Genomic DNA, 24,859 nt, shown 5'->3' on the forward strand with positions numbered 1-24,859 from the left:
GTGTGTGCTCTATAAATACAAGTGTGTGTATGTACTCTAAATATACATATGTGTACATTTATGAATGTGTTTTTTGTATGCATATTTGTGCTATGTTTACATGTATGTGTGTGTGCGCGCTATGTGTATACATGTGTGTATACAGTGAGTACGGTAAGTATTCAGAGCCCTTTAAATTTTTCACTGTTTCATTGCAGCCATTTGGTAAATTCTAAAAAGTTCATTTTTTTTTCTCATTAAAGTACACTCTGCACCCCATCTTGACTGAAAAAAACAAAAATGTAGAAAGTTTTGCAAATTTATTAAAAAAGAAAAACTGAAATATCACATGGCCATAAGTATTCAGACCCTTTGCTCAGTATTGAGTAGAAGCCCCTTTTGAGCTAGTACAGCCATGAGTCTTCTTGGGAATGATGCAACCAGTTTTTCACACCTGGATTTGGGGATCCTCTGCCATTCTTCCTTGCAGATCCTCTCCAGTTCCTTCAGGTTGGATGGTGAACGTTGGTGGACAGCCATTTTCAGGTCTCTCCAGAGATGCTCAATTGGTATTAGGTCAGGACTGTGGCTGGGCCAGTCAAGAATGGTCACAGAGTTGTTCTGAAGCCACTCCTTTGTTATTTTAGCTGTGTGCTTAGGGTCATTATCTTGTTGGAAGGTGAACCTTTGGCCAAGTCTGAGGACAAGAGCACTCTGGAAGAGGTTTTCATCCAGGATATCTCTGTACTTGGCCGCATTCATGTTTCCTTCAATTGCAACCAGTCCTCCCATAGCATGATGCTGCCACCACGTTTCACTGTTGGGATTGTATTGGGCAGGTGATGAGCAGTGCCTGGTTTTCTCCACACATACCGCTTAGAATTATCACCAAAAAGTTCTATCTTCATCTCTTCAGACCAGAGAATCTTATTTCTCATAGTCTGGGAGTCCTTCATGTGTTTTTGAGCAAACTCTACGTGGGCTTTCATATGTCTTGCACTGAGGAGAGGCTTCCGTCGGGCCACTCTGCCATAAACGCCCTACTGGTGGAGGGCTGCAGTGATAGTTGACTTTGTGGAACTTTCTCCCATCTCCCTACTGCATCTCTGGAGCTCAGTCACAGTGATCTTGGGGTTCTTCTTTACCTCTCTCACCAAGGCTCTTCTCCCACAATTGCTCAGTTTGGCTGGACGGCCAGGTCTAGGAAGACTTTTCTGCTTCGCACAAAGACACGGTGGTTGGAACCAAAGATCTCAAATTTGGACTCATCAGACCAAAGCACAGATTTCCACTGGTCTAATGTCCATTCCTTGTGTTCTTTAGCCCAAACAAGTCTCTTCTGCTTGTTGCCTGTCCTTAGCAGTGGTTTCCTAGCAGCTATTTTACCATGAAGGCCTGCTGCACAAAGTCTCCTCTTAACAGTTGTTGTAGAGATGTGTCTGCTACTAGAACTCTGTGTGGCATTGACCAGGTCTCTAATCTGAGCGGCTGTTAACCTGCGATTTCTGAGGCTGATGACTCGGATAAACTTATCCTCAGAAGCAGAGGTGACTCTTGGTCTTCCTTTCCTGGGGCGGTCCTCATGTGAGCCAGTTTCTTTGTAGAGCTTGATGGTTTTTGCAGCTGCACTTGGGGACACTTTCAAAGTTTGCCCAATTTTTCGCACTGACTGACCTTCATTTCTGAAAGTAATGATGGCCACTCGTTTTTCTTTACTTAGCTGCTTTTTTCTTGCCATAATACAAATTCTAACAGTCTATTCAGCAGGACTATCAGCTGTATATCCACCTGACTTCTGCACAACACAACTGATGGTCCCAACCCCATTTATAAGGCAAGAAATCCCACTTATTAAACCTGACAGGGCACACCTGTGAAGTGAAAACCATTTCCGGTGACTACCTCTTGAAGCTCATCAAGAGAATGCCAAGAGTGTGCAAAGCAGTCATCAAAGCAAAAGGAGGCTACTTTGAAGAGCCTAGAATATAAGACATATTTTCAGTTGTTTCACACTTTTTTGTTAAGTATAAAAATCCACATGTGTTAATTCATAGTTTTGATGCCTTCAGTGTGAATGTACAATTTTCATAGTCATGAAAATACAGAAAAATCTTTAAATGATAAGGTGTGTCCAAACTTTTGGTCTGTACTGTATGTGAACCTTCTTCTCATCACACTTTTAAATTTGGGGCAGTCTGTTTCTTTCTCGACTTTACATTTTTTAGTGATTTTTTTTTTCATGCATTTTTATCGCGTTCTTTTCAGCTGTGTTTTTTTTTGTCTTTTTTTGGTATGTCACGTTTTAATTAAACCTGCTCGAGTTTTGGAAACTTCCTGTTACTTGGCTCTAAAACTTTATTGATGACATTGATGACATGTGTTCTTACTGCGTTTTTGAAGCGGAATTTTGTGTACCCATTTTTTACTGTTTTTTCTTTCCGTCCTTTAGTGTTTCACAAGGATTCTGAATGCATGCACTAAGTAAGCAATCTCCTCAATGCAACAGACATCTGGTTTAATGTGAAAAATTATGTTACCAATTATGTATTTGGGGGTTTGCAGGATGGTGGGCGACTTTGAGACAAATAATGCAAATTAAAACCCTGGCTACACAACGACTTGAAGTCATGCGACATAATACTGCAATATTCCTCTCCCACATCCCAAAAAATGATTGCGAACCAACAGCTAGGAGAACTGCAACCCTGCTGAATGTCGGCACGATCATTCATCGATGCATTCTTAATGGAGTAGTCCAGGTTTTGGCTTCAAGTTTGCAGTCACTCTATGTGACTGTAGACTTGTGAAACTCCACAGCGTGCTGTCAGGATTCTCCAGCTCCGGGAGCAGGCAGGCACATGACTGCAAGTATTTGATTTGCATAAATGCAATCACATGCTAACTAGACATGCACAGCCTCGATCAATTCAAGTGAATTGAGTGAGACTGGACATGTCTAGTTGGAATGTGGCAGGAAGTATGCAAATCCAGCGCTGGCACCGGAGAATCCTGACAGCATGCACTATGCACGCTGTGAGGTTTCACAAGTCGGCAGTCACCTAGAGTGAATGCAGACTTGATCCCCAAGCTTGGACAACCCATTGATGAATGTGCCATAAGTCTCTGTGTATCTCTTGCATTAGCCATCCAATTTCAGAGTGCCTTAGTGAATTACATAGAGCAGTGGTCACAGCTGCATTGTGATTGCTGTTTATAATGGAAGACAACATTGTTCCACATCTGGCACACAACAGACACCAGCAGTTCTGGTTCTGCCCTCGAGCTGTGTGTTGTTTTGATTGGAAAAAAGTTCAACATGAAGCATTGTTTTCCCATGAAAATTAACTGAATCTGCTCCAGAGGGTGCTCCGACCCTAATGTCACAATGACCTAGTCCTCTGCTCCGACCCTAATGTCACAATGACCTAGTCCTCTGCTCCGATCCTAATGTCACAATGACCTAGTCCTCTGCTCCGACCCTAATGTCACAATGACCTAGTCCTCTGCTCCGACCCTAATGTCACAATGACCTAGTCCTCTGCTCCGACCCTAATGTCACAATGACCGAGTCCTTTTCCATAATACACACCTACTATGTCGCAGATGTCTCAATTGCAAAACTTTCTAGGCTAAAGCTAAGTTCCGATTATGAATATTTGCTGTGCAAAAAAAAAAAAACACAGCGTCTTACAGATCAAGCAAAGTGGACGGAATTTATAAAAAAATTCTCATGCCCACTGTGCTATTTTTTTTTTCCTTCTTCCTTTTTTTATGCCATGTAAACTGACCTGCAGTGCGATTTTGAAATTCACAACATGTCAAGTTCTCTTGCGGTTAATATGCATTTTATTTGTGGATTTTCCCAACAGACTTCAATGTGAGGAGGAAAATCTTCAGATTAAAAAAACGAAAAAAAACATGCATATGCATTTTTAGTGCAATTCCACTGCGAAAACGCAGTAAGAACACATGTAATCAATGTCATCAATAAAGTTTTAAAGCCAAGTAACAGGAAGTTTCCAAAACTCGAGCAGGTTTAATTAAAACGTGACATACCAAAAAAAGACAAAAAAAAAACACAGCTGAAAAGAACACGATAAAAATGCATGAAAAAAAAAGTACTAAAAAAAGAAACAAGTAAACTATTTTAGCTCTTTGGTGCAGAAGTGCTGCATCCATTAATTTTTGGTCTGTATATACAGTGGGTACGGAAAGTATTCAGAACCCTTTAAATTTTTCATTCTTTGTTTCATTGCAGCCATTTGGTAAAATCTAAAAAGTTCATTTTTTTTCTCATTAAAGTACACTCTGCACCCCATCTTAAAAATAAACAGAAATGTAGAAATTTTTGCAAATTTATTAAAAAAGAAAAACAGAAACATTACATGGTCATAAATATTCAGACCCTTTGCTCAGTATTGAGTAGAAGCACCCTTTTGAGCTAGTACAGCCATGAGTCTTCTTGGGAATGATGCAACAAGTTTTTCACACATGAATTTGGGGATCCTCTGCCATTCTTCCTTGCAGATCCTCTCCAGTTCCGTCAGGTTGGATGGTGAATGTTGGTGGACAGCCATTTTCAGGTCTCTCCAGAGATGCTCAATTGGGTTTAGGTCAGGGCTCTGGCTGGGCCAGTCAAGAATGGTCACAGAGTTGTTCTGAAGTCACTCCTTTGCTATTTTAGCTGTGTGCTTAGGGTCATTGTCTTGTTGGAAGGTGAACCTTCGGCCAAGTCTGAGGTCCAGAGCACTCTGGAAGAGGTTTTCATCCAGGATATCTCTGTACTTGGCCACATTAATGTTTCCTTCAATTGCAACCAGTCGTCCTGTCCCTGCAGCTGAAAAACACCCCCATAGCATGATGCTGCCACCACCATGTTTCACTGTTGGAATTGTATTGGGCAGGTGATGAGCAGTGCTTGGTTTTCTCCACACATAAAGCTTAGAATTATCACCAAAAAGTTCTATCTTCTTCTTATTAGACCACAGAATCTTATTTCTCATAGTCTGGGAGTCCTTCATCTGTTTGTGAGCAAACTTTATGCGGACTTTCATATGTCTTGCACTGAGGAGAGGCTTCCGTCGGGCCACTCTGCCATAAAGGCGCGATTGGTGGAGGGCTGCAGTGATAATTGACTTTGTGGAACTTTCTCCCATATCCCTACTGCACCTCTGGAGCTCAGCCACCGTGATCTTGGGGTTCTTCTTTACCTTCTCCACCCAAGGCTCTTCTCCCACGATTGCTCAGTTTGGCTGGACGGCCAGGTCTAGGAACACTTCTGGTGGTCCCAAACTTCTTCCATTCAAGGATTATGGAGGCCACTCTGCTCTTAGGAACCTTGAGTAATGCAGAAATTATTTTATGACCTAGGCCAGATCTGTGCCTTGCCACAATTCTGTCTCTGAGCACCTTGGGCAGTTCCTTTAAGCTCATGATTCTCATTTGGTCTGACATGCACTGTGAGCTGTGAGGTCTTATATAGACGGGTGTGTGCCTCTCCAAATCAAGTCCTATCAGTTTAATTAAACACAGCTGGACTCCAATGAAGGAGTAGAACCATCTCAAGGAGGTTCACAAGAAAATGGACAGCATGTGACTTAAATATGAGTGTCTGAGCAAAGGGTCTGAATACTTATGACCATGTGATATTTCAGTCTTTTTTAATAAATTTCCAAAACTTTCTACATTTCTGTTATTTTTCAGTCAAGATGGGGTGCAGAGTGTACTTTATTGAGAAAAAAATGAACTTTTTAGAATTTACCAAATGGCTGCAATAAAACAAAGAGTGAAAAATTTAAAGGGGTCTGAATACTTTCCGTACCCACTGTATATGTTCTCTGTGTGTACATATTTATATGCTCAGTATATACATGTGTATATGTGTGTATGTATGTGCTCTGTTTATACATATGTGTGTGTGTGTGTGCCTTGTGTATATATGTGAATGTAACATACAGTGTGTCACATATAGTGTACGTGTTTGTGTAGTATCATTTATAAATAACGACAGCGCAGACAATAGTTCAGAGGTGTAAACATGTTTGCAATCACAGAATCCTTCTTAATCAGCTTGTGTAAAGAGGCCGATAAACGAGCGGCGAAAAACTGCAATATAGTAAATCGCGTTCATTTAATGTTCTTAAATCTGCTTGTGTAAATGCAAACTAAATCTTTCTGTATGATGCTGCATTACGTTAGCATTTTGGGCCCCATATTTAACTTTTGCCCAGGGTCCCACTTTGTCTAAAACCAACCCTGGGTGTGGCATGTATGGATGTCAAATTAGACTACTAAAATGTGTGCAAAAAACCCCAAACCCTATTTTCTAATGCACACCTTACGCAGTATACAGTAGCAGATAAGCAAATGAATTTTTATAAATTCTCTTTTGCATTTTTTTTTTTTTACACACATTCCTTCCTTTCCAAAAAGGACTGAGCAAGAAATGCTAGAGACACATGCAACAGACAGCAGTTGCAGCAGACCGTAGTATTGGTGTGATGTGTATGGCTGTCAAATTTGACTAAAACACATGTATATCAGGGAAACATTAGGGAAATGTGAAGCACAGGAAACCCAACATCTTTAAGCAGCTATGTTTTTACAGTGGTGCAAGATGTGCACAATATATTGGGTGCTGAAATTAAATGTAATGCAAATTAGACCATGCAATATTTACTGCGCTATAAATATTTGAGAAACCCTGTGGGGTCTAAATGCTCATCACACCCCTATATGAATTTCAAAACGTGGGAGGAGTGTTTCAGGAAGTTTCACTGTACGGCTACATCAGGGGCCCCACAAATGAGATGAAATACCCAAAAACTATTCCAGCTAAATCTAAGCTCCAAAAGCCAAATGGCGCTCCTGCCCTTGATAAATATAAAAAAAGAAATAACAATAACAGGCAAACACATAAAATAAGCTGAAAAAAGAAGAATGGACAGCACCTCCAAAAACATACGTTGATCTAATGCCTCTCGGCAAAAATATATAAAACTGAACATGAGGATCTTAGTTTAACATTCTGATCAGACTGTATGAAGCCCACTGCCACATCAAAGCAAGGAAATGTTAGGACTCACTACGAGGTTTGCCATGACGTGGCAGTGGGCTTCATACAGTCTGATTAGAATGTTAAACTAAGAACCTCATGTTCAGTTTTATATAATTTTGCCGAGAGGCATTAGATCAACGTATGTTTTTGGAGGTGCTGTCCATTCTCCTTTTTCAGCTAAACACATAAAATAGACTAGAAAAAGGCACAAATTAGAAGACTAAGGCACAAATGTAAAACAAACTAAAAACACCAAAAACTAGACCAAAAAAAACACTAATGCAATAATTAATCGGGCTCATTGAGCACAAATGGATGAAAAATTGTGTTTTTAGAAGATGGTAAAAGTACACAGGTGTGAAACAGGTCTTACTTATTTGGCTTCAGATATTCCAATCTTCATAAATGCGAGCCTTTATTTTTAATAATGAAGATTTAGGAACTCTGTCTTTATCAATGCAATTTTCATGAACTGCATGGTTTTATAATGTGTCACTACGTATGATGAGACCAGTACTACATACTGTGTTGGATAATAGTGATCCTATTACAGTATTTCCAATGGAACGCAGGAGCTTCATGTTACCTCTCTGATCAAAACATTATAATTATGATGCAGTGAACCTTCTTCTCATCACACTTTGACATTGCTATAAATTTGGGGCAGTCTGTTTCGTTCTCGACTTTGCAGTTAGTGATTTATTTTTCATGCATTTTTATCGTGTTCTTTTCAGCTGTTTTTTTTGTCTTTTTTTGGTATGTCACGTTTTAATTAAACCTGCTCGAGTTTTGGAAACTTCCTGTTACTTGGCTTTAAAACTTAATTGATGACATTGGTGACGTGTTCTTACTGGGTTTTTTTTTACAGAGGAATTGCACTAAAAATGCATATGCATGTTTTGTTTTGTTTTTTTAATTCTAGGTCTAGGTTTGTTTTTTTAATCTGCGGATTTTCTTCCTCACATTGAAGTCTATTGGGAAAATCCGCAGATTAAAAAAACAAACCTAGACCTAGGATTTTTTCTATTACTTATATTTATTAATTGAGGTGTATGCCATACCTTTACGGACCAATTGCAATCCCCTTATCCTTTTGCTTACACATTATGGGATTTTGCTAGTATATCACTGTATTTTTGTCTATTACAACAAAATCAGTGTTTTTGTAGTTCTGCTCACTCCTTTTAATTGTTTTTATCTGTTGTGTATGTCTTTTTGATAATTAATAAAATCTTGGCTATATACAGTTATGCTCAAAAGCACAACATACCGCGGCTGCAAGATGCAAGAGTTTGTCTGGATCCCAGAAATTCACTCAGCTTTTATGCACACACACCGATTACAAGCAAACAGGTCACAAGTGAGGATGTTACCTTTAGTAGCCATTCAAACCCATTTGTGTCAAATTCTGAGCATGTTATCAGGGTATGTGAACTTTTGATCTGGGTCATTTGGATGTTTTTGGTTGTCATGAAGATTTATTAAAGAGAAATCACAGTAGTTTGACAATAAATGGCTTCACCCAGCCAATAACCATGAGTGGATAAAAAATTTTTTTGTTATTATTCATATTCTCTGAAACAAGGCCAAGAAAGGAAAAATACTGCTGGGGTATGTAAACTTTTGAGCACAACTGTATATTGTGTATTCATATCATTGGATATCTGGTGCCGTATATACACCAATTTCCTGCCTTTTTTGGTGTATGGCACAGTATCCCATTATAATTATGTGGTGCCAGTTGTAAATGATTTTCTGCACAAAATCTGCAACATCAAATACTCATTGTGGGAACGTAGCCTTAGAGATTGGATTTTTTTTTCATCATGAACTGATGATGTAATTTTCATAAAAAATGTGACCTGGGTGATCTAATGTGGCCTGATGATGCAAGTAAAAGTGACAAATGATATATTAATGGTATTTCCAGCAGTACAGCCATAGATTTAATACGTATCATGCTTGGGAGATTATTTTTTTTCCTTTTTATCAAAAAGTAAGATCATGCCCTGGTACAAAACAGAGGTGAAACATTTCCTTGTGAAGATGGAACAGTACAAGCGCTTTTCCTCCTCCTCCTTCTTCTTCTTCATGTTTCAAAATCCAATCTTCCATTGGAGCAGATCTCCCCAACATGTTGTGCCATGGGCTACCATGAAGAAAAATATAGTCGATAGTATACACATTGTGACTAGTGATGAGAGCAAGATCTCCTTACTCGAGTTTGCCGAGGGAGCTCGGGTATGCACCGAGTATCGCGGGTGCTCGAGTGACATGTTTGAGTCCCTGCGGCCGCAAGTTTCGCACCTGCTAGAAAGCCACAAAAAATGCGGGGACTGCCTGACATACATGGGCAATCCCCGCATGTTTTGTGGCTGTCTCAAAGCTGCAAAACCTGCGGACACGGGTACTCGAACATGTCACTCGAGCATCCGCGATACTCGGTGCATACCTGAGCACCCTCGGCAAACTCGAGTAACTAGCTCTCACGCTCATCACCAATTGTGACCTTATTTGCTTGTGTAACAGGTACCTAACGGGGGAAGAATAAAAAAAAATATATACCTTTTGTGTCCAATTACACATTTCAGAACACTTTTAAATAAATATTTATTTCTATGCTTATTGCTTAAAAAATATTACAATTTTTTTTTTTCTTTTCAAAACGTACCACACATTTCAAAATTGCCTATGAAGGGTCCAGAATTTGTGATGTGCAGACAATTATTGAAGCATAAAACCCCCCTCCTCCCCCAAAAAAAAAAAAGTTAAAGAAAATAAATAAAAAAGGATAATACTTTTCCCCTTGTCGTTATTCGTAAAGATTTATTAATGTTCATTTTGCAAGTTATTTGGGAAAAAAAAATAAATAGGGTGCTAATGTTTTATGACAGAAAGCAATTTCAATAGACAGATGTTACATTGACCCCTAGGAAGGCTGCATTTTCAGGTAGAAGATACGGTGTGCACATATGAACAAGAGTTATCCCGTTAACCTGGGTTTTGCATTTTAATTTTAATAACCACCACGTTATTCAAGCTTTAGCAAACATATGGGACTATTTGCAGCTGCTGTATTAATCTGATAGTCCCAGTAGCCATTATTACATAGCTGTGCGGAAAAAAAAGGCACCTACGTTTTATTTTACTGCACAGAGCCTTTAACTATGACAAAAAACATGAGATTATAATGTGCTCCTGGACATTTTCTAAAAAAATAAACATAACGATAATTTTACCATCTGTTTCAATATGTAATAGACAGGTAGATTATATATATATATATATATATGCATATATAGTAAACCTTAGGTGCCTTTCAGCAGCAGAGAAGTTTGACGATGGTGGAACAGTTGGAAAGGACATATCCTTCAAGGTTACAGCATAAAAATTGGAAGCCTGGCATGGTTCTTTTTCTTTTGGATTAGACTTTAACAGTGGTGAAAATGAACACGAGAGGGTTGACAGGTAAAGTCGGAATCAACTGCTGGAAGCTAAAATACATTTTTGGGAAAAATTGCAAAAATAATTCCAGTCTTAAAAAAAAAAAAAAGTTTGAACCCAAAGAAACATACAAGAGAGCAAACTTGGGTTTGCACAGTATTCGTACAACTCCCAACTTGTCTACGGTGTAGAGAAAACATGAAAAAAAAAAAAGACAAGAGGACCATACAGAATTATTCCGGGACTCTAAAGCAGCATGATTAGTGGCCTAAAGAGAGTAGCATCCAAGCGGTAGCCGCCAAAAGAATGGACCAGTCGCTTCTTTTAGCCGCTTTTGAAGCTGTTAAAAGAAGTAACAAAAGACATTTAGACATTGCTGTGCATATGATCATTCTTTTTGGCATTTCGGTTTCTCTTTAGTGCTTTTTCAGGTGGGTTGCACCTGAAAAAGACATTGTGTGCACATACCCTTAGCATGGATCAGTGAGGGTCCCAGCAGTTTGATCCGCAGTGATCAGCAAGTTATCAACTATCCTGTGCCAACTAGCTGAGATGGGACAACCCCTAGAAGGGGGTTGTCTTAGCATGACAACTGCTGTCCAAATAACTATGTGCCAGAGCGGCTCCACCCTGGTGAACCCAGCGTATCCATGTATCACATCGATGTTTCGCAAATTCCAGTCCTCATGTCCTCCAACAGGTCATCATTTCAGGATTTCCTTAGTGTTGAACATGTGATGGAATTATTAACAAGGCATCAGAAGTTCTCTCACCTGTGCATTACTATGGAAATCCTGAAGACATGATGTGTTGGGTGCCCTGAGGACTGGAGTTTGGGAAACACTGTATAACAAGGACAGCCATTCACAGACATTTTCCCCTGCAGTGACCACTGTAGGAAAAATTTGTGGCTGGCCATTATCTACCCCTAGCAAATGACACCAGCCATAGAGAATCCAGTTTTTATTAAAAAGAAGTTATATTCATGAGACAACTGGATTATGTGGTTATTTAAAAGGACCAGCTTTTTTTTTTTTTTTACAGTCAATGAATAATTCAGTATGGGGTTGCATAAGGTGGTTGCACTTAACAGAAAAATGGCCACAGAGTAGATTGTCACCTAGAGGGTCATTATTGTTTTTTTTCCATTGTTTTTTTTATTTATTTTAATCCATGCACTTTAATAATAAACTTGCATGAATTTACCACAGGTTCATAATGGTCTTTTAACAGATAATGCTTACCGAGCCTAATGCTTCGAAAATGCCTATCTGGCCTGTACATATTTCATTAAAAATAAACTCTATATAATAAATAAATATATAAAATAAATATAATGTTGCCTTTGGAATTTCTATAAATAAATTTAAAGTTTGTTTTTGTATAGTATTTTTTTTTTTTTTTACATTTTTGTTTCTTTTTTTTTTTCTTCAGTCTTTTTTTTTTTTTCCTTTTCTAAGAGGTCTTTGATTTATGCTCGTTGGGATGGCACCTCATCGAGCAATTAACTGAAAAGTCTTTTTTTTTTTTTCTTAAAGTAAGACTGCACCCATCCATGCCTTTGTAAATGAGCGTATAACTTGGAGCAGGCCTTTAGCCAAAACTCTTGATGAACCGAAGTATGGCAGCTATGCTGATATAGGATGAATTAAGGGGTGATCAAAAATTTAAAAGCATGTCTATTTTTCCAGCATGCATCAGGCCTCATTCTTTCTTGCTTTGCTTCTATAATTTTTTTTTTTTAGCTCTTTGCCTTGTAATAGATCAAGCACTCATGGGCACAGCCTTTCCTCCAGGAGGACAATCCTTTAAGTGCAGAACAGAATTAGCATGTTCCATCCAAGCCTCCATCATATATTATGCATGCGACAAAGTTTGGCAACAGTGCAGCTGATGTGATGACCCAGCTAACCAATAAGAACCCATCGGTGAAACCTTTTTGATTTAATATAGTGGTTACTTTTTTTTTTTAAGGGCTCGAGTGAAATAAACATCTTTGTCAACTTTGGCTTAGTATATCTTTATAAAGTTCAGGAACTTTTTCTGGGTCCACAGGTCTAGGTAAAAAATGTGTAAATTTCTGATTCCGTTTAGTCCTATTCCCTTCTCTAGGAGTCCCATCTTTATTCAATGCTACATAGTATCGACGTCCAGTGTCCACGTTTTTATAGAGGTTAGATGAATACGTGTTGTACCAGTTTTCTTCAAATTGCTCTCGAAATACGCACTCTCGGGTCAACTTTTCCTGGAAGAAATAAAAGAAGAGAAGTTCAATATTTATACACAGATTTTTAATAAGGTTGGTGCAGTGATCTATAAACTTTGCAAACATTTTGTATGATCATATATAGCAAGGTATGAGGTTCAAGGAGGAATTATATGCGATGACAAATACTCAGTATCACACAAGATCCTCCAACAATAAAGGTTGGCTATTTCATCAGTGGCCAATTTTCAATCCTTGAGTCCTAGATTTGTACGATTTGATTCCTGAAGAGGTATTCCAGACAAAAATAAAACACTTATCTCATATTTCTAAACTATCAAGTAGATGAGTGATCAGTGGAGGCCCCATCAACCACCAGAATAGGGGCTTCAATGCCTGTTTCCTACACACTAGCTCCATCACAGTAAGGCCTCATTCAGATGTCAGTTTTTGTTACACGCGAGAAAAACGGACTGAGCTATCAGAGATTTGTAGCAGTTTTTTCACTGATGAAGGAAAAAAAAAAAGTCTGGACATGTGCACCAACGGGGCCATAGGCTGCAATGGTGCCGGGCGTGAGTGGCCGCGTCCAGTAGGCGTACACTCCAGAAAAAGATTCACTTCAGAGCTCACGTTCACTCTGCCGGCACCATTAAAGTCTATGGCCCCGTGGGCGCACAAGTCCAAGTTTTGCTGGGGGGTTCAGACATAAGTCCATTTTCACAGATCAGACTAGGCCATTCAAATTTATTGGAGTAAGAAAAAAGAACTGAAAGCACACAGAAGCCAACATGGTTCTCAGCTTTGCACCGATCTGTTTTTGATGGAAGCAAAATCGGATAAAGCCACATAAATGTAGCAGAGTTGGCTCAGATGTATACGCAGGACCCGGTTCAGTGGCCAAGTCAATTATCTGTGGATGCTGGATGGGAGCCTCAAGGACGGCCTTCTGCCTTCTAATCTATGGCTCTGCTTTTGATTAGCCGGCCTGGCTTGACGTCATCTTTGGGGTGGGACAAACATGTGACGTGCGCCAGGCTGGCTAATCAGAAGCAGAGCCGTGGATGCCTTGGTGGTTTTCAAGGCTTCCATCCAGTGGTCACAGATTACTAATTAGTGTTTTACTAATTACTAATGCGCACCAACTCTTAGATTGTAGCCTTCACCATTTCCTGGTCTATTGAAGAACAGTACTTATAAAAATCCCAACTACAATTTTTATAGAAATTATTCCCCTTATCAAAACTTTAAAAAATAAATCCAATAAAGACAAAAAAAAAAAAACGTTACATGTGGATCCCTCCCTAATTAGGACCCCATAATTTACATTACTGTCGTCAATGAGGAGAATTATTGAATTGTCGGAAAGAAAAACCTGATCTTTGTTGCCCATAGCAACCAATCACAGTGCAGCTTTCATTTCTTATGGGTCTCTTGAAAAATTAAAGCTGCGCTGTGATTGGTTGCTATGAATTATGGTGGCAGATTTACTATGATTTTTAGAAATTCTCCCGCAATGTATTATATGTAAACCACAGGAGATAAGGAAGGGGGTGTCCTGTGCCCATGTAACTAGTGCTGGTATGGAGATGCCATAATCACAATCAGGGACAATGTAAAAATGTATTTTTCCTTGATAATGTTGCCCTTTTAAGGCGTCTGACTGCAAAGAAATTTACCAGTTCAGCATGAGACTTAATTCTTACAATTCATGCGGATGAGTCTTCCGTCAATAAATATTGAGTAGGACTGAAAAAAACGCAAAAAAAACAAAAGGGCGGCTCACACACCGGCCCAGTAACTATTTCATGGCTGGAAAAGCAACGTAGCTAGGTTCCATATGACAGGAGACAAATATATAAAAAAAAATCCTAACACAAATTATTCTAAAAAAAACGCCATAAGTGAATTTGAGAGATGTGTCTTATAATGAGGCGAGCACCTAAAAACATTAAAGTAGACGAGTCACCAGGTTCTACAATACAAAATACATATGCTATTAAATCAATCAATGAAATCTGATAAGGCTGCTGCACTTACTTTGAAAATCCAAGTCAACATGGCTGTGTAACCATTTTTTGATATCTATCCCACCCAATATTAAAAAGGTGTTGTCTGACAATGAATTTTTTTTATAATAATATAATATGTGTGTGTATTATATGTAGAATCATAGGATGTTAGAGTTGGAAGGGACCTCCAGGGTCATCGTGTCCAACCCCCTGCTCAATGCAGGATTCACTAAACCATCTCAGACAGATGTCTGTCCAGCCTCTGTATGAAGACTTCCATTGAAGGAGAACTCACCACCTCTTGTGGCCGCCTGTTCCACTCATTGATCACCCCCACTGTCAAATTTTTTTTCTAATATCTAATCTGTATCTTCTCCCTTTCAGTTTCATCCTATTGCTTCTCGTGTTTCCATGTTCATATATTTGTAGACAGCTATTAAGTCTCCTCTTAGCCTTTTTTTTGGAAGCTAAACATTTCCAGATCCTTTAACTGTTCCTAGTAGGACATTGTTTGCAGCCCGCTCACTATCCTTGTAGCTCTTCTCTGAACTTGCTCCAGTTTTTCGATGTCTCTTTTAAAATGTGGTGCCCAAAACTGGATGCTGTATTCCAGATGAGGTCTGACCAAGCAGGCGTAGAGGGGGATAGTTACTTAACCTATACATGTATATATATTTTTTACAGTTAGACAACCCCCTTTTAAAATGCTGATACAGGAATTCTGACCGGGATTTCCAAAATGACCACACCAGCCTTATCAGGTCTAAGAGAGGTACATAATAATGTGCACAGTTTGGGGTTGTCCCATCTAGGGCATTCATGGCATAATCACAAAATATGCAAGAAATATAAGATGTGGCGGTTGTAATTTATTTTATTTTTTTTATAGAATGGAGTCGTGCTCTGGTGTCAGTAGAGATGTTGCCGCATATGTGGCTCTCTCCATACATTTGTAGGAGCACCAAGAATGGTCAAAATTCCTTTTAAATAGTCTGGGAATTCAGATAGGCCACTACTTTTTCTGTAAGATATTAATAAAGGATTAGTAGGGGACCCCAACTCAAACAAGTTTCCAAAGTTCAGGCTAAAAAGTAATTGAATTATTTGTACAATATTCTAATTCCAATAATTATATATTAATTATAATAAGTGTATTTGTTGTGCTTCAATCCTTATGAATGTCGCACAAAAATAAAAAAGGAAGTGTGCTTCAGACACGTTTCGCCTTGGAGACACCTTAAACGCTCTGCACAGTTTAAAGCTGTAATTTTCTCATGAAAAGCTCCGTCTGAGCTCCCTATAGGCAGCGCACCCCCAATAATAAATTAATCATGGCTAAAATGATCGTTTCATCCAGAACACGCCATATTTACCATTCGGGAGGCAGTTCTTGCTGTATGGGATCTTTAACGATTGGTGCTCCGGAGGCTTTTATAATATGTACTGATCAGTGGGCTATTTCAGAGTTTTAATTATTTAGCTACATGGATGGTAAAATGCATTATTTAATATCACCAGAGAAATCTCTTAACTGGGAGTGACATGTACAGTGCTTGGAAGGCAAACAAAGAGCTCTTCCCCTCCCCCCCCCCCCCCCCCACACCTGTCTCACCCCATTTTATAAAACTACAAAAGAAATACAAAAATTCTGTTATATAAACAGCTAAAGGTTTTATTCTACAAGACTGGTTAATTAGCCGACTCCGAGGACTTCACCACGAAGGCTGAACGTATAGATAGTTTGGAGACAATATAAGATAACTGCACAATCAGCAATTCCTTAATGTTATGGTTGGAATTGTTCCTGGAAACGTAACTTGAAGGTCCTGGGCCCCAATGCAAAATCTGCAACACGTACCATGTGCCATTTATACCATTGCTATCTTATGTTGTAAAGAGGCCTTTGGGTCCCCTTGGGTACCAGGACCGAGGCACTACTGTTACAATTAGCAGCACATAATGGGGGTAGGACCATAGGTGAACAGGTGAATCCCCCGGTGGACCCCTATGCAGGAGTGCCATGATCGGGGGGCACCCTTTACAAAGTGGCCTCACCCCCTGCTTGGCATTTGCCCATTTTTCCCAATATCTATCATATGTATGGCAGAAATCTGTACAATTTATATTCAGCGTGCTCATGCACTGAGCAAACTCTGTATCCAGTGGGTGCCGGCTGTTTTTCACAGCAGACACCCATGATTGAAGCTAGTTCTGATCACAGCGATTTATCCACTTCAATGTTATGGTGACCAGCAATAATGGCATTGAAATGGTTAGGCTGGGAGGGCCCTCCATCACCTCCATTGGGCCTCCAGATTTCTATATACGTTCCTGGTAAAAATCTGATGATTGTAGACATGCCATGACATTATAAATTCCCCAGAATTATTTCGGATTTAGCAACACATGATGGGGACTGGACCATAGGGGAACAGGTAAATCTCCCGGTGGGCCCCTGTGCAGGAGTGGGCCCACCACGTGAGCAGTTCTTGGCACATTACACTTGATGCACAATATGCAGAGATAGGTGGCATCTCATTTTAATACCAAACTACTCATTGTATTATTTTACAGAACTATAGAATGAAATTACATAGAAGACCAGCTGCAATCCACGTAGTATCCTCCATCCCTGGTCAATAACATTTGCATATAACTTAAGAGTGGGCCCCCAAAATCAATGTTACTGGTGGGCTCTTGGTACCCCAGTCCGATACAGATGGGGACACTAGGTAAATAGTATCCAAAATCTGGGAGCTATTTATGCTGTTCCTGATATGATAAAATAGGTTAAAAAAACGGCGACATAGTAGTTTGTGTGTGAATGTATTTATCTGCAAGGAACTGACCTAGAATCACTCCACAAACCAGAAATAGGAGGCGTAAAACTCGGTTACATGCATTACTAAGTACATTAAATTTTGCGGTCCCTTTATCTGAACAATGTGTTTTGTGGATTCTGTGGTTGTTGGCAGTTCTCAGTTATAAACACATGGGTGGGAAAAGAAAAATGTATTCCTAGACTTTTTTGCATTTTTCTGACCAGTAGAAATTTGCCGACTGACACAATGGAACGTTTAATGTTGTCTCCCGTGTCACAATATAGTCATTGTTCAGAATTTGGAACATTGAGGAGATGCTTGAAATTACTAGGCCTCTTCCTAGACTAGAAATATTGACAGATCCCTAATGTCAAATCATTTACCAGCATAGCGCTCCTTTCATACCCATTGTTGTCGGATCTGTATGTTTTTGCCAACTTTATGGCTCTAACATTTTTAGTTTCTTTTGCTATATTTTAGAATCTGTAGTGGATTATTATACAATACGGACTAACTATTAGGGCTTGTTCACATCTCCATATTTTCGGTCTGAATGCTGTATGTAAAAAAATGGAAAGCAATCAGACCCATGTAATTCGATGGGGCAGTGCAGACTAACACATTTTTTTTCAGGGACCGAATCTGCATGTAAAATCGAAGCATGCACTAGTTTCTTCCGGAAATCGAATGACACTCGGCCATTCAAGTCTATGGGTGCACAGAGATAAAAAAAAAAAGATGCCATACTTACTGTATGTCTATTTGGCCAAACCAGATGTGTGTGTGAATGTATGGGGAGTAGAGAAAAATCGAACCTGCTAAAATTCAAATTTTGCCAACTTGAGATGATCTTACAGGGAAATTCGAATTGAAGCAAATTTATTCTCCTAGTATTGAATGTTCCTTATTATGCTCTGGGGTATCTCTAGACCCAAAGCATAATAAACATACGATGTAAAAAATTTGTTATACTCACCTATCCTGTCATTTCAGCAGAACACAATCCTCTGGGCCTCTTCTTTTCCCCTTGGCCCATTGTGCGCATTCTCTTCGACATCTTCACTCCAGGCCATGGCTTTTGGCTTGATGTCACTGTACAGTGATGTCCGAGGTTGGACTCCAAGCTGGTCTAGATGGACACCTTTTTTATGGATTTGCGCAGAGCAAATTACAAAAAAAATCCGTACTCTAAAGAATTCGGATCCTTTTGTTGTTTTTTTTAATTCGATAATAATTTAATTCCACTTCAATAAAATCACTCATTTCTAATAAACAGTGTTCAGAAGAAATAGCTGCTGCCCAAACTGGCCAAATCAACACAGCTGCATACTGTTTATGGCCCGCTTCAGAAATACTTGAATTTATGAAGTTCAAGCGTAAAGCACCCAATGTTTCTGTTGTTTTGGATGAAAATGTTCATATACTTCCTACAAAATACTAATTTATGAAGGCATCCCTTTCCCATATGCCCTATTAGGATATATGGACATCATGTAGTTGACCTCGGCCCTCTTGCTGAGTCAGCGACATTCAAAAAGATTGTTCAATCTCGTTGACATGGCCCGTCTTTATCGTTGGCCACACATCGGAATGGCCAGACATAAGCAAGGTTCACAACCAAGAGTGGCTACAGAGAGAGGTATGTGCCATAGTGGACTCGGCAACACAGTACATGGATGTGGCCATAAGTATAATGCACTTGCATGAGAATCTGGAAACCCATGTGAACATGGGAGAACATTCAAACTTCAAGGAAAGAAAACAGCAAGGCTAGGCAGTGGGATGCTTTGAAGAAGAACATTCCTTAAAGCTAACCATTAAAATTCCAATCTATACAAAAATGTACCTCATGACACCAAAGAGTACACATGTAAATTGATGTGGCAGGAAATTGGCCAATGCAATCATTTCCTCATCATTACCTTCTTCAGAAATGTGTTAACTGCTCTTTGTAGTAGCCAACACCTATGGATTGCTCATTGTTTGACAATTCCGCATTCACACAATTTGCATGGCAGTATCAAAGTGATTTGTTGAGTATTCACATAGATGTGTGAAAACTGCTGTTCTCTGGGACAAGTTCACACATTCCACTCAGAAAAGTGAATGTGTGTGCACAAGTCTGTAGGTTCCCGTAGACCAAAAATAAGAAACAGGCTTCAATATCACTTATAAGATGGACACCATAATACTATATCTTATATTTCCCCACAGATATATATTATTGTGAACCTGGATTAGAAGTAACATGCTAAAAATATTAGTTGGGACCCCAAGTGATGAACTGTAATTCACAAGAGAAGTGAACAGTAAGTTTCTGTTGCGAGATGCCACCAGAGGACTAACCATGCTGATAATACAATAATTAGCAGATTTCTTTGCAGACTTCAGTATAAAAAAGGCAATAAGGCCCCCAATCCAAAAGCAGTCCCTCCATCAGTGAGTGTAGAGTTGGTGGTTGTCTCCAATTTTTTGTTTAGGAATTCTATACAACCAAGCAAATAGTCTCGCCTCTTATTCAAAACTTAGATCTAGCACACATTTATAGCTTATCTGATGGATATGCCATGAATGTCTCTAGTGAGACAACCATTGATTTACAAAGAATTTAGGATTTTATGGTACATGGCTCCATCGATTCTCCCACTGATGCGGTGAAGTAGTCCTGTGCCCTTAGCAGAGAAACACTCCCAAAACATAATGTTTCCACCTCCATGCTTGAAAGTGGGGATGGTGTTCTTTGGGTCATAGGCAGTATTTCTCTTCCTCCAAACACGGCGGGATGAGTTAATGTAAAAGAGCTCAATTTTTGTCTCATCTGACCACAGCACCTTCTCCCAATAACTCACAGAATCATCCAGGTGTTCACTGGCAAACTTCAGATGGGCCTGCACATTTGCCTTCTTGAGCAGGGGGACCTTGCAAGCACTTGCAAGAAAGGTGAAATGTTGTGAAACTATGAATGCCATTGGTTCGGATATCAGACAGGTCATCCTATTCATAAACTGTACTTCATTTTGGAAATAAAGTGAAGCCTCTTCAAAAACACTCCTTATTTGAGAAGACCACCGTTTTATCCAGACCAGAGTTCCAATGACAATTATCAGTTCCTCCATACCAGCCATCATTGTGAGAAGACCACTTGTCTAGAAGGCCACTTTTCATTGCAATTTTCTGTTGGCCCTCTGAATGCAATTTCACTGTGCACATCATCGATGTACCCCATGTAAAACCCAACTCCCCCATTATATTATTGTTGTCTTATTTGGTGACCATTGTCTTGTTTACTTGAAAATTGTGGATTCATGGCCGTTCAATACAGGGATGCCTAGAGAGTGCTATGTTTGCAAATCTCTTTCTGTAGGCCTGTATGATCTCTCACTTTGTCCTCTGACAGAAAGGTTATGTCAGATGCGTATTGCTTAAATGCTCTGTGTTGTTCTGTCTCGGGTTGTCCTCACACACTTTATTTTGAAAGCCCTCAGGTTACTTTATTATGCAAGTTCTGCTTCCCTTTCTGACCAGGCCTTAAGCTGTCTCACCCTTAGGACATTATCAGGCACATGAATGAAGATCTGTATGCAGGGGAATACCAGCGGGGGACTGACAGGTTTGATTTATGGTGGTCTCCTTACAATGCGGTGTATTCTTGTGCATTTCAATTCGTTTTTGAGCACATCTGACTTTTGTACATCTATCACACATTAAGTCATCCAACAGTGCAATCTGGTGACAACTCTCCCCCCAACACTCCCCCTTTAAATTTAGACATCATCTTGCCTTCAATCTGGCCAAAATTTTCACAGATCATGATTTAAAAAAAAAAAATAATTGGAGTAAAACCTACAAAAACTTAATTTTTTTTAATCATACATCAAAACTGTTCCATTTTGGGCTTTTTTGTTTGTTTTTTTACAGTCAAATACTCATTGGTATATATGGTTCTCCTCTATGTGGACTAAATTTTACTATTAAAAATTGGAGCTTTATGGTTTTACTTTATTTTTGGTGCTTAAAATTTACTAAATTATTATTGTATAAAAAGTCAGATCTGCAAGTATTTTATAACAACTAGGATTGTCTAAGACAAAAACGAATTCCGGCAATAGTGGAAAAATTTTAAGGACTTACCGACCCATACAGTTCCCCTTTCTCGTTCATTCCTAGGTAAAGTCCGCTGTCGACACCTCGAATGCTGACAAGACCCACAGCTATACTTATAAATTCCAGGATTCCTATAAAAGAACATTGCAAAAGACAAGATATAAAAATGATAAATGAATGGTCACACTTATAATATCTAACGTATAAGAAAAAAAGCGGTGTTGTCTTCCAGAAATAGTGCCACTCCTGTCCACAGGCTCTGTGCAGTATTGCAGTTTGATTTGGAAAAAAAGTGAGTTTTTCTCATCTCAGATAAAAAATTCTCAAACAAATAAGTTTTGAAATACACAAAAGGTAAGGAATATATCCACCATATCCTAAAAATATACTTAAAGGGGTATTCCCATCTCTATGATCCTATCTCAATATGTAGTAGGAATAATAATAATAATACCTTCAATTAGAAATGTAGTATAGTTTTTCTGATTTGCTATGTTGCTTACCCCATGTGCAGGGCATTGCAGTGGCTTAAGTATCCACTAACAGCTTACTAACTGTCACTATACGAGTGCTCGTAACCATGGATACCTAAGCTACTGCAATGCCCTGCACATGGGGTAAGTGACAGAGCGAATCAGAAGAACTATACTATATTTCTAATTGCTAATATTATTATTATTTTACCTACTACATATTGAAATATGATCTTAGAGATGGGAATAGCCCTTTAATGACAAAAAAAAGCTAAATTTGACCAAAGCGGTAACATTAATTTTGGCACTTCCTCAACTTATGCGCTTGCACTAGTATTCTCACTTCCCCAACTTTTGCGCTTGCACTAGTATTCTCCGTTTGCCACATGCCAAGCATAATAAAGTGTAAGATAATGTATTTGTAATGGGTTGTGATGCTTCCATATTTTTCAACGTCATCTTTTAAAATCAGCATTATGTAGCTAAAGCTTTAGGACAAGTATGGTGGAGACTTCCCTCAGCTTTGTCATGAAGTTCCTCTGCTCGTCAAATATCCATTAGTCACGTTGCCACCTTATTCCCATCTCACTTGTCTATTGGCCTTTTCAGCCTTCATCATCTGAGCCATAAAACTGCTTCCTCTGATATCTAACTGCCTTTGTGGTGTAAAGTAGCCACTTCCCAGTCTCATCCATAGTATCTGCTGTCCGTCTCCAACATGTAAATGTTTGTCACAGCCTTAAAACTTTAAGATCTGGAACATTTATACAGGTGATGACGAGGATTTAGTACGAGGAAATAAAGACAAAAATAAAACTGAACACAAAGGCATGCACTAAATAAATAAACTGAAAGAAGATACATAGATAATCTATTGGTAAAAAGTTTACCAAGTACTATGCATTCCAAGCTCGATGTCCTAAGCTTTATAGAAAAGGGTAAAATCAGGAGGTCTTTTTTTTTCTCCTAACACAGTATCAGAATGATGCATTGCAGATAGCAGGATAGTGTCACAGCAATAAAACCAGCGGCACACTGCACCCAGCCCCGAATCCCTCCTTACATCATGTTGTGACTGTGCAGTAAAAACGCTTCTATTTTTAATCCTGGTGAATTAGCACATAGCACATTAATACAGCGGAATTCATTTTATGTCCTGGAAACACAATATGTCTGAGATTTTGTAATCCAAGGAAGGCATCGTGACCCGCCCCGCAGTCAGCGGAACAACAAGTCCCAGCGTGTCAAACCCCCCCCCCACAAAAAAAAATTGTATATTCTATATACATATACACACACACACGTGTGTGTGTGTGTGTATATATGTATGTGTGTATATATATATATATGTAAGTGTGTGTATGTATATATATATATATGTATGTATGTATGTATGTATATATGTATGTATGTGTATACAGTGCTGGCCAAAAGTATTGACACCCCTGCAATTCTGTCAGATAATACTCAGTTTCTTCCTGAAAAAGTTTGCAATCACAAATTCTTTGGTATTATTATCTTCATTTAATTTGCTTGCAAGGAAAAAACACAAAAGAGAATGAAGCAAAAATCAAATCATTGATCATTTCACACAAAACTCCAAAAAAGGGCCGGACGAAAGTATTGGCACCCTCAGCCTAATACTTGGTTGCACAACCTTTAGCCAAAATAACTGCGAACAACCGCTTCCGGTAACCATCAATGAGTTTCTTACAATGCTCTGCTGGAATTGTAGATCATTCTTCTTTGGTAAACTGCTCCAGGTCCCTGATATTTGAAGGGTGCCTTCTCCAAACTGTCATTTTGAGATCTCTCCACAGGTGTTCTATGGGATTTAGGTCTGGACTCATTGCTGGCCACCTTAGAAGTCTCCAGTGCTTTCTCTCAAACCATTTTATAGTGCTTTTGGAAGTGTGTTTTGGGTCATTGTCCTGCTGGAAGACCCATGACCTCTGAGGGAGACCCAGCTTTCTCACACTGGGCCCTACATTATGCTGCAAAATTTGTTGGTAGTCTTCAGACTTCATAATGCCATGCACATGGTCAAGCAGTCCAGTGCCAGAGGCAGCAAAGCAACCCCAAAACATCAGGGAACCTCCGCCATGTTTGACTGTAGGGACCGTGTTCTTTTCTTTGAATGCCTCTTTTTTTTCCTGTACACTCTATGTTGATGCTTTTTCCCAAAAAGCTCTACTTGTGTCTCATCTGACCAGAGAACATTCTTCCAAAACGTTTTAGGCTTTCTCAGGTAAGTTTTGGCAAACTCCAGCCTGGCTTTTTTATGTCTCGGGGTAAGAAGTGGGGTCTGCCTGGGTATCCTACCATACAGTCCCTTTTCATTCAGACGTCGACGGATAGTACGGGTTGACACTGTTGTACCCTCGGACTGCAGGGCAGCTTGAACTTGTTTAGATGTTAGTCGAGGTTCTTTATCCACCATCCGCACAATCTTGCGCTGAAATCTCTCGTCAATTTTTCTTTTCCGTCCACAACTAGGGAGGTTAGCCACAGTGCCATGGGCTTTAGACTTCTTGATGACACTGTGCACGGAAGACACAGGAACATTCAGGTCTTTGGAGATGGACTTGTAGCCTTGAGATTGCTCATGCTTCCTCACAATTTGGTTTCTCAAGTCCTCAGACAGTTCTTTGGTCTTCTTTCTTTTCTCCATGCTCAATGTGGTACACACAAGGACACAGGACAGAGGTTGAGTCAACTTTAATCCATGTTAACTGGCTGCAAGTGTGATTTAGTTATTGCCA

At 39.3% G+C, this 24,859-nt stretch overlaps 1 protein-coding gene across 1 annotated transcript in view; it reads right to left on the reverse strand.

The window, feature by feature from the left end:
* Window positions 1–9,842: 9,842 nt before the first annotated feature.
* FGF9 (fibroblast growth factor 9) overlaps window positions 9,843–24,859 on the reverse strand; it is a 58,903-nt gene continuing 43,886 nt past the window's right edge. Inside the window, exons 2-3 of the mRNA XM_073662228.1 lie at window positions 21,652–21,755; window positions 9,843–12,725 (exon numbers count right to left, since the gene is read on the reverse strand). Coding sequence (XP_073518329.1) covers window positions 12,480–12,725; window positions 21,652–21,755 — 350 coding nt within the window. The 3' untranslated portion in view covers window positions 9,843–12,479. The remainder of the gene's footprint in view (window positions 12,726–21,651; window positions 21,756–24,859) is intronic.

The sequence above is a fragment of the Phyllobates terribilis genome, unplaced genomic scaffold (genome assembly GCF_046119375.1).
Source record: "Phyllobates terribilis strain yellow unplaced genomic scaffold, ASM4611937v1 Scaffold_2__4_contigs__length_985480577, whole genome shotgun sequence".
NCBI classification, from domain to species: Eukaryota; Metazoa; Chordata; class Amphibia; order Anura; family Dendrobatidae; genus Phyllobates; species Phyllobates terribilis.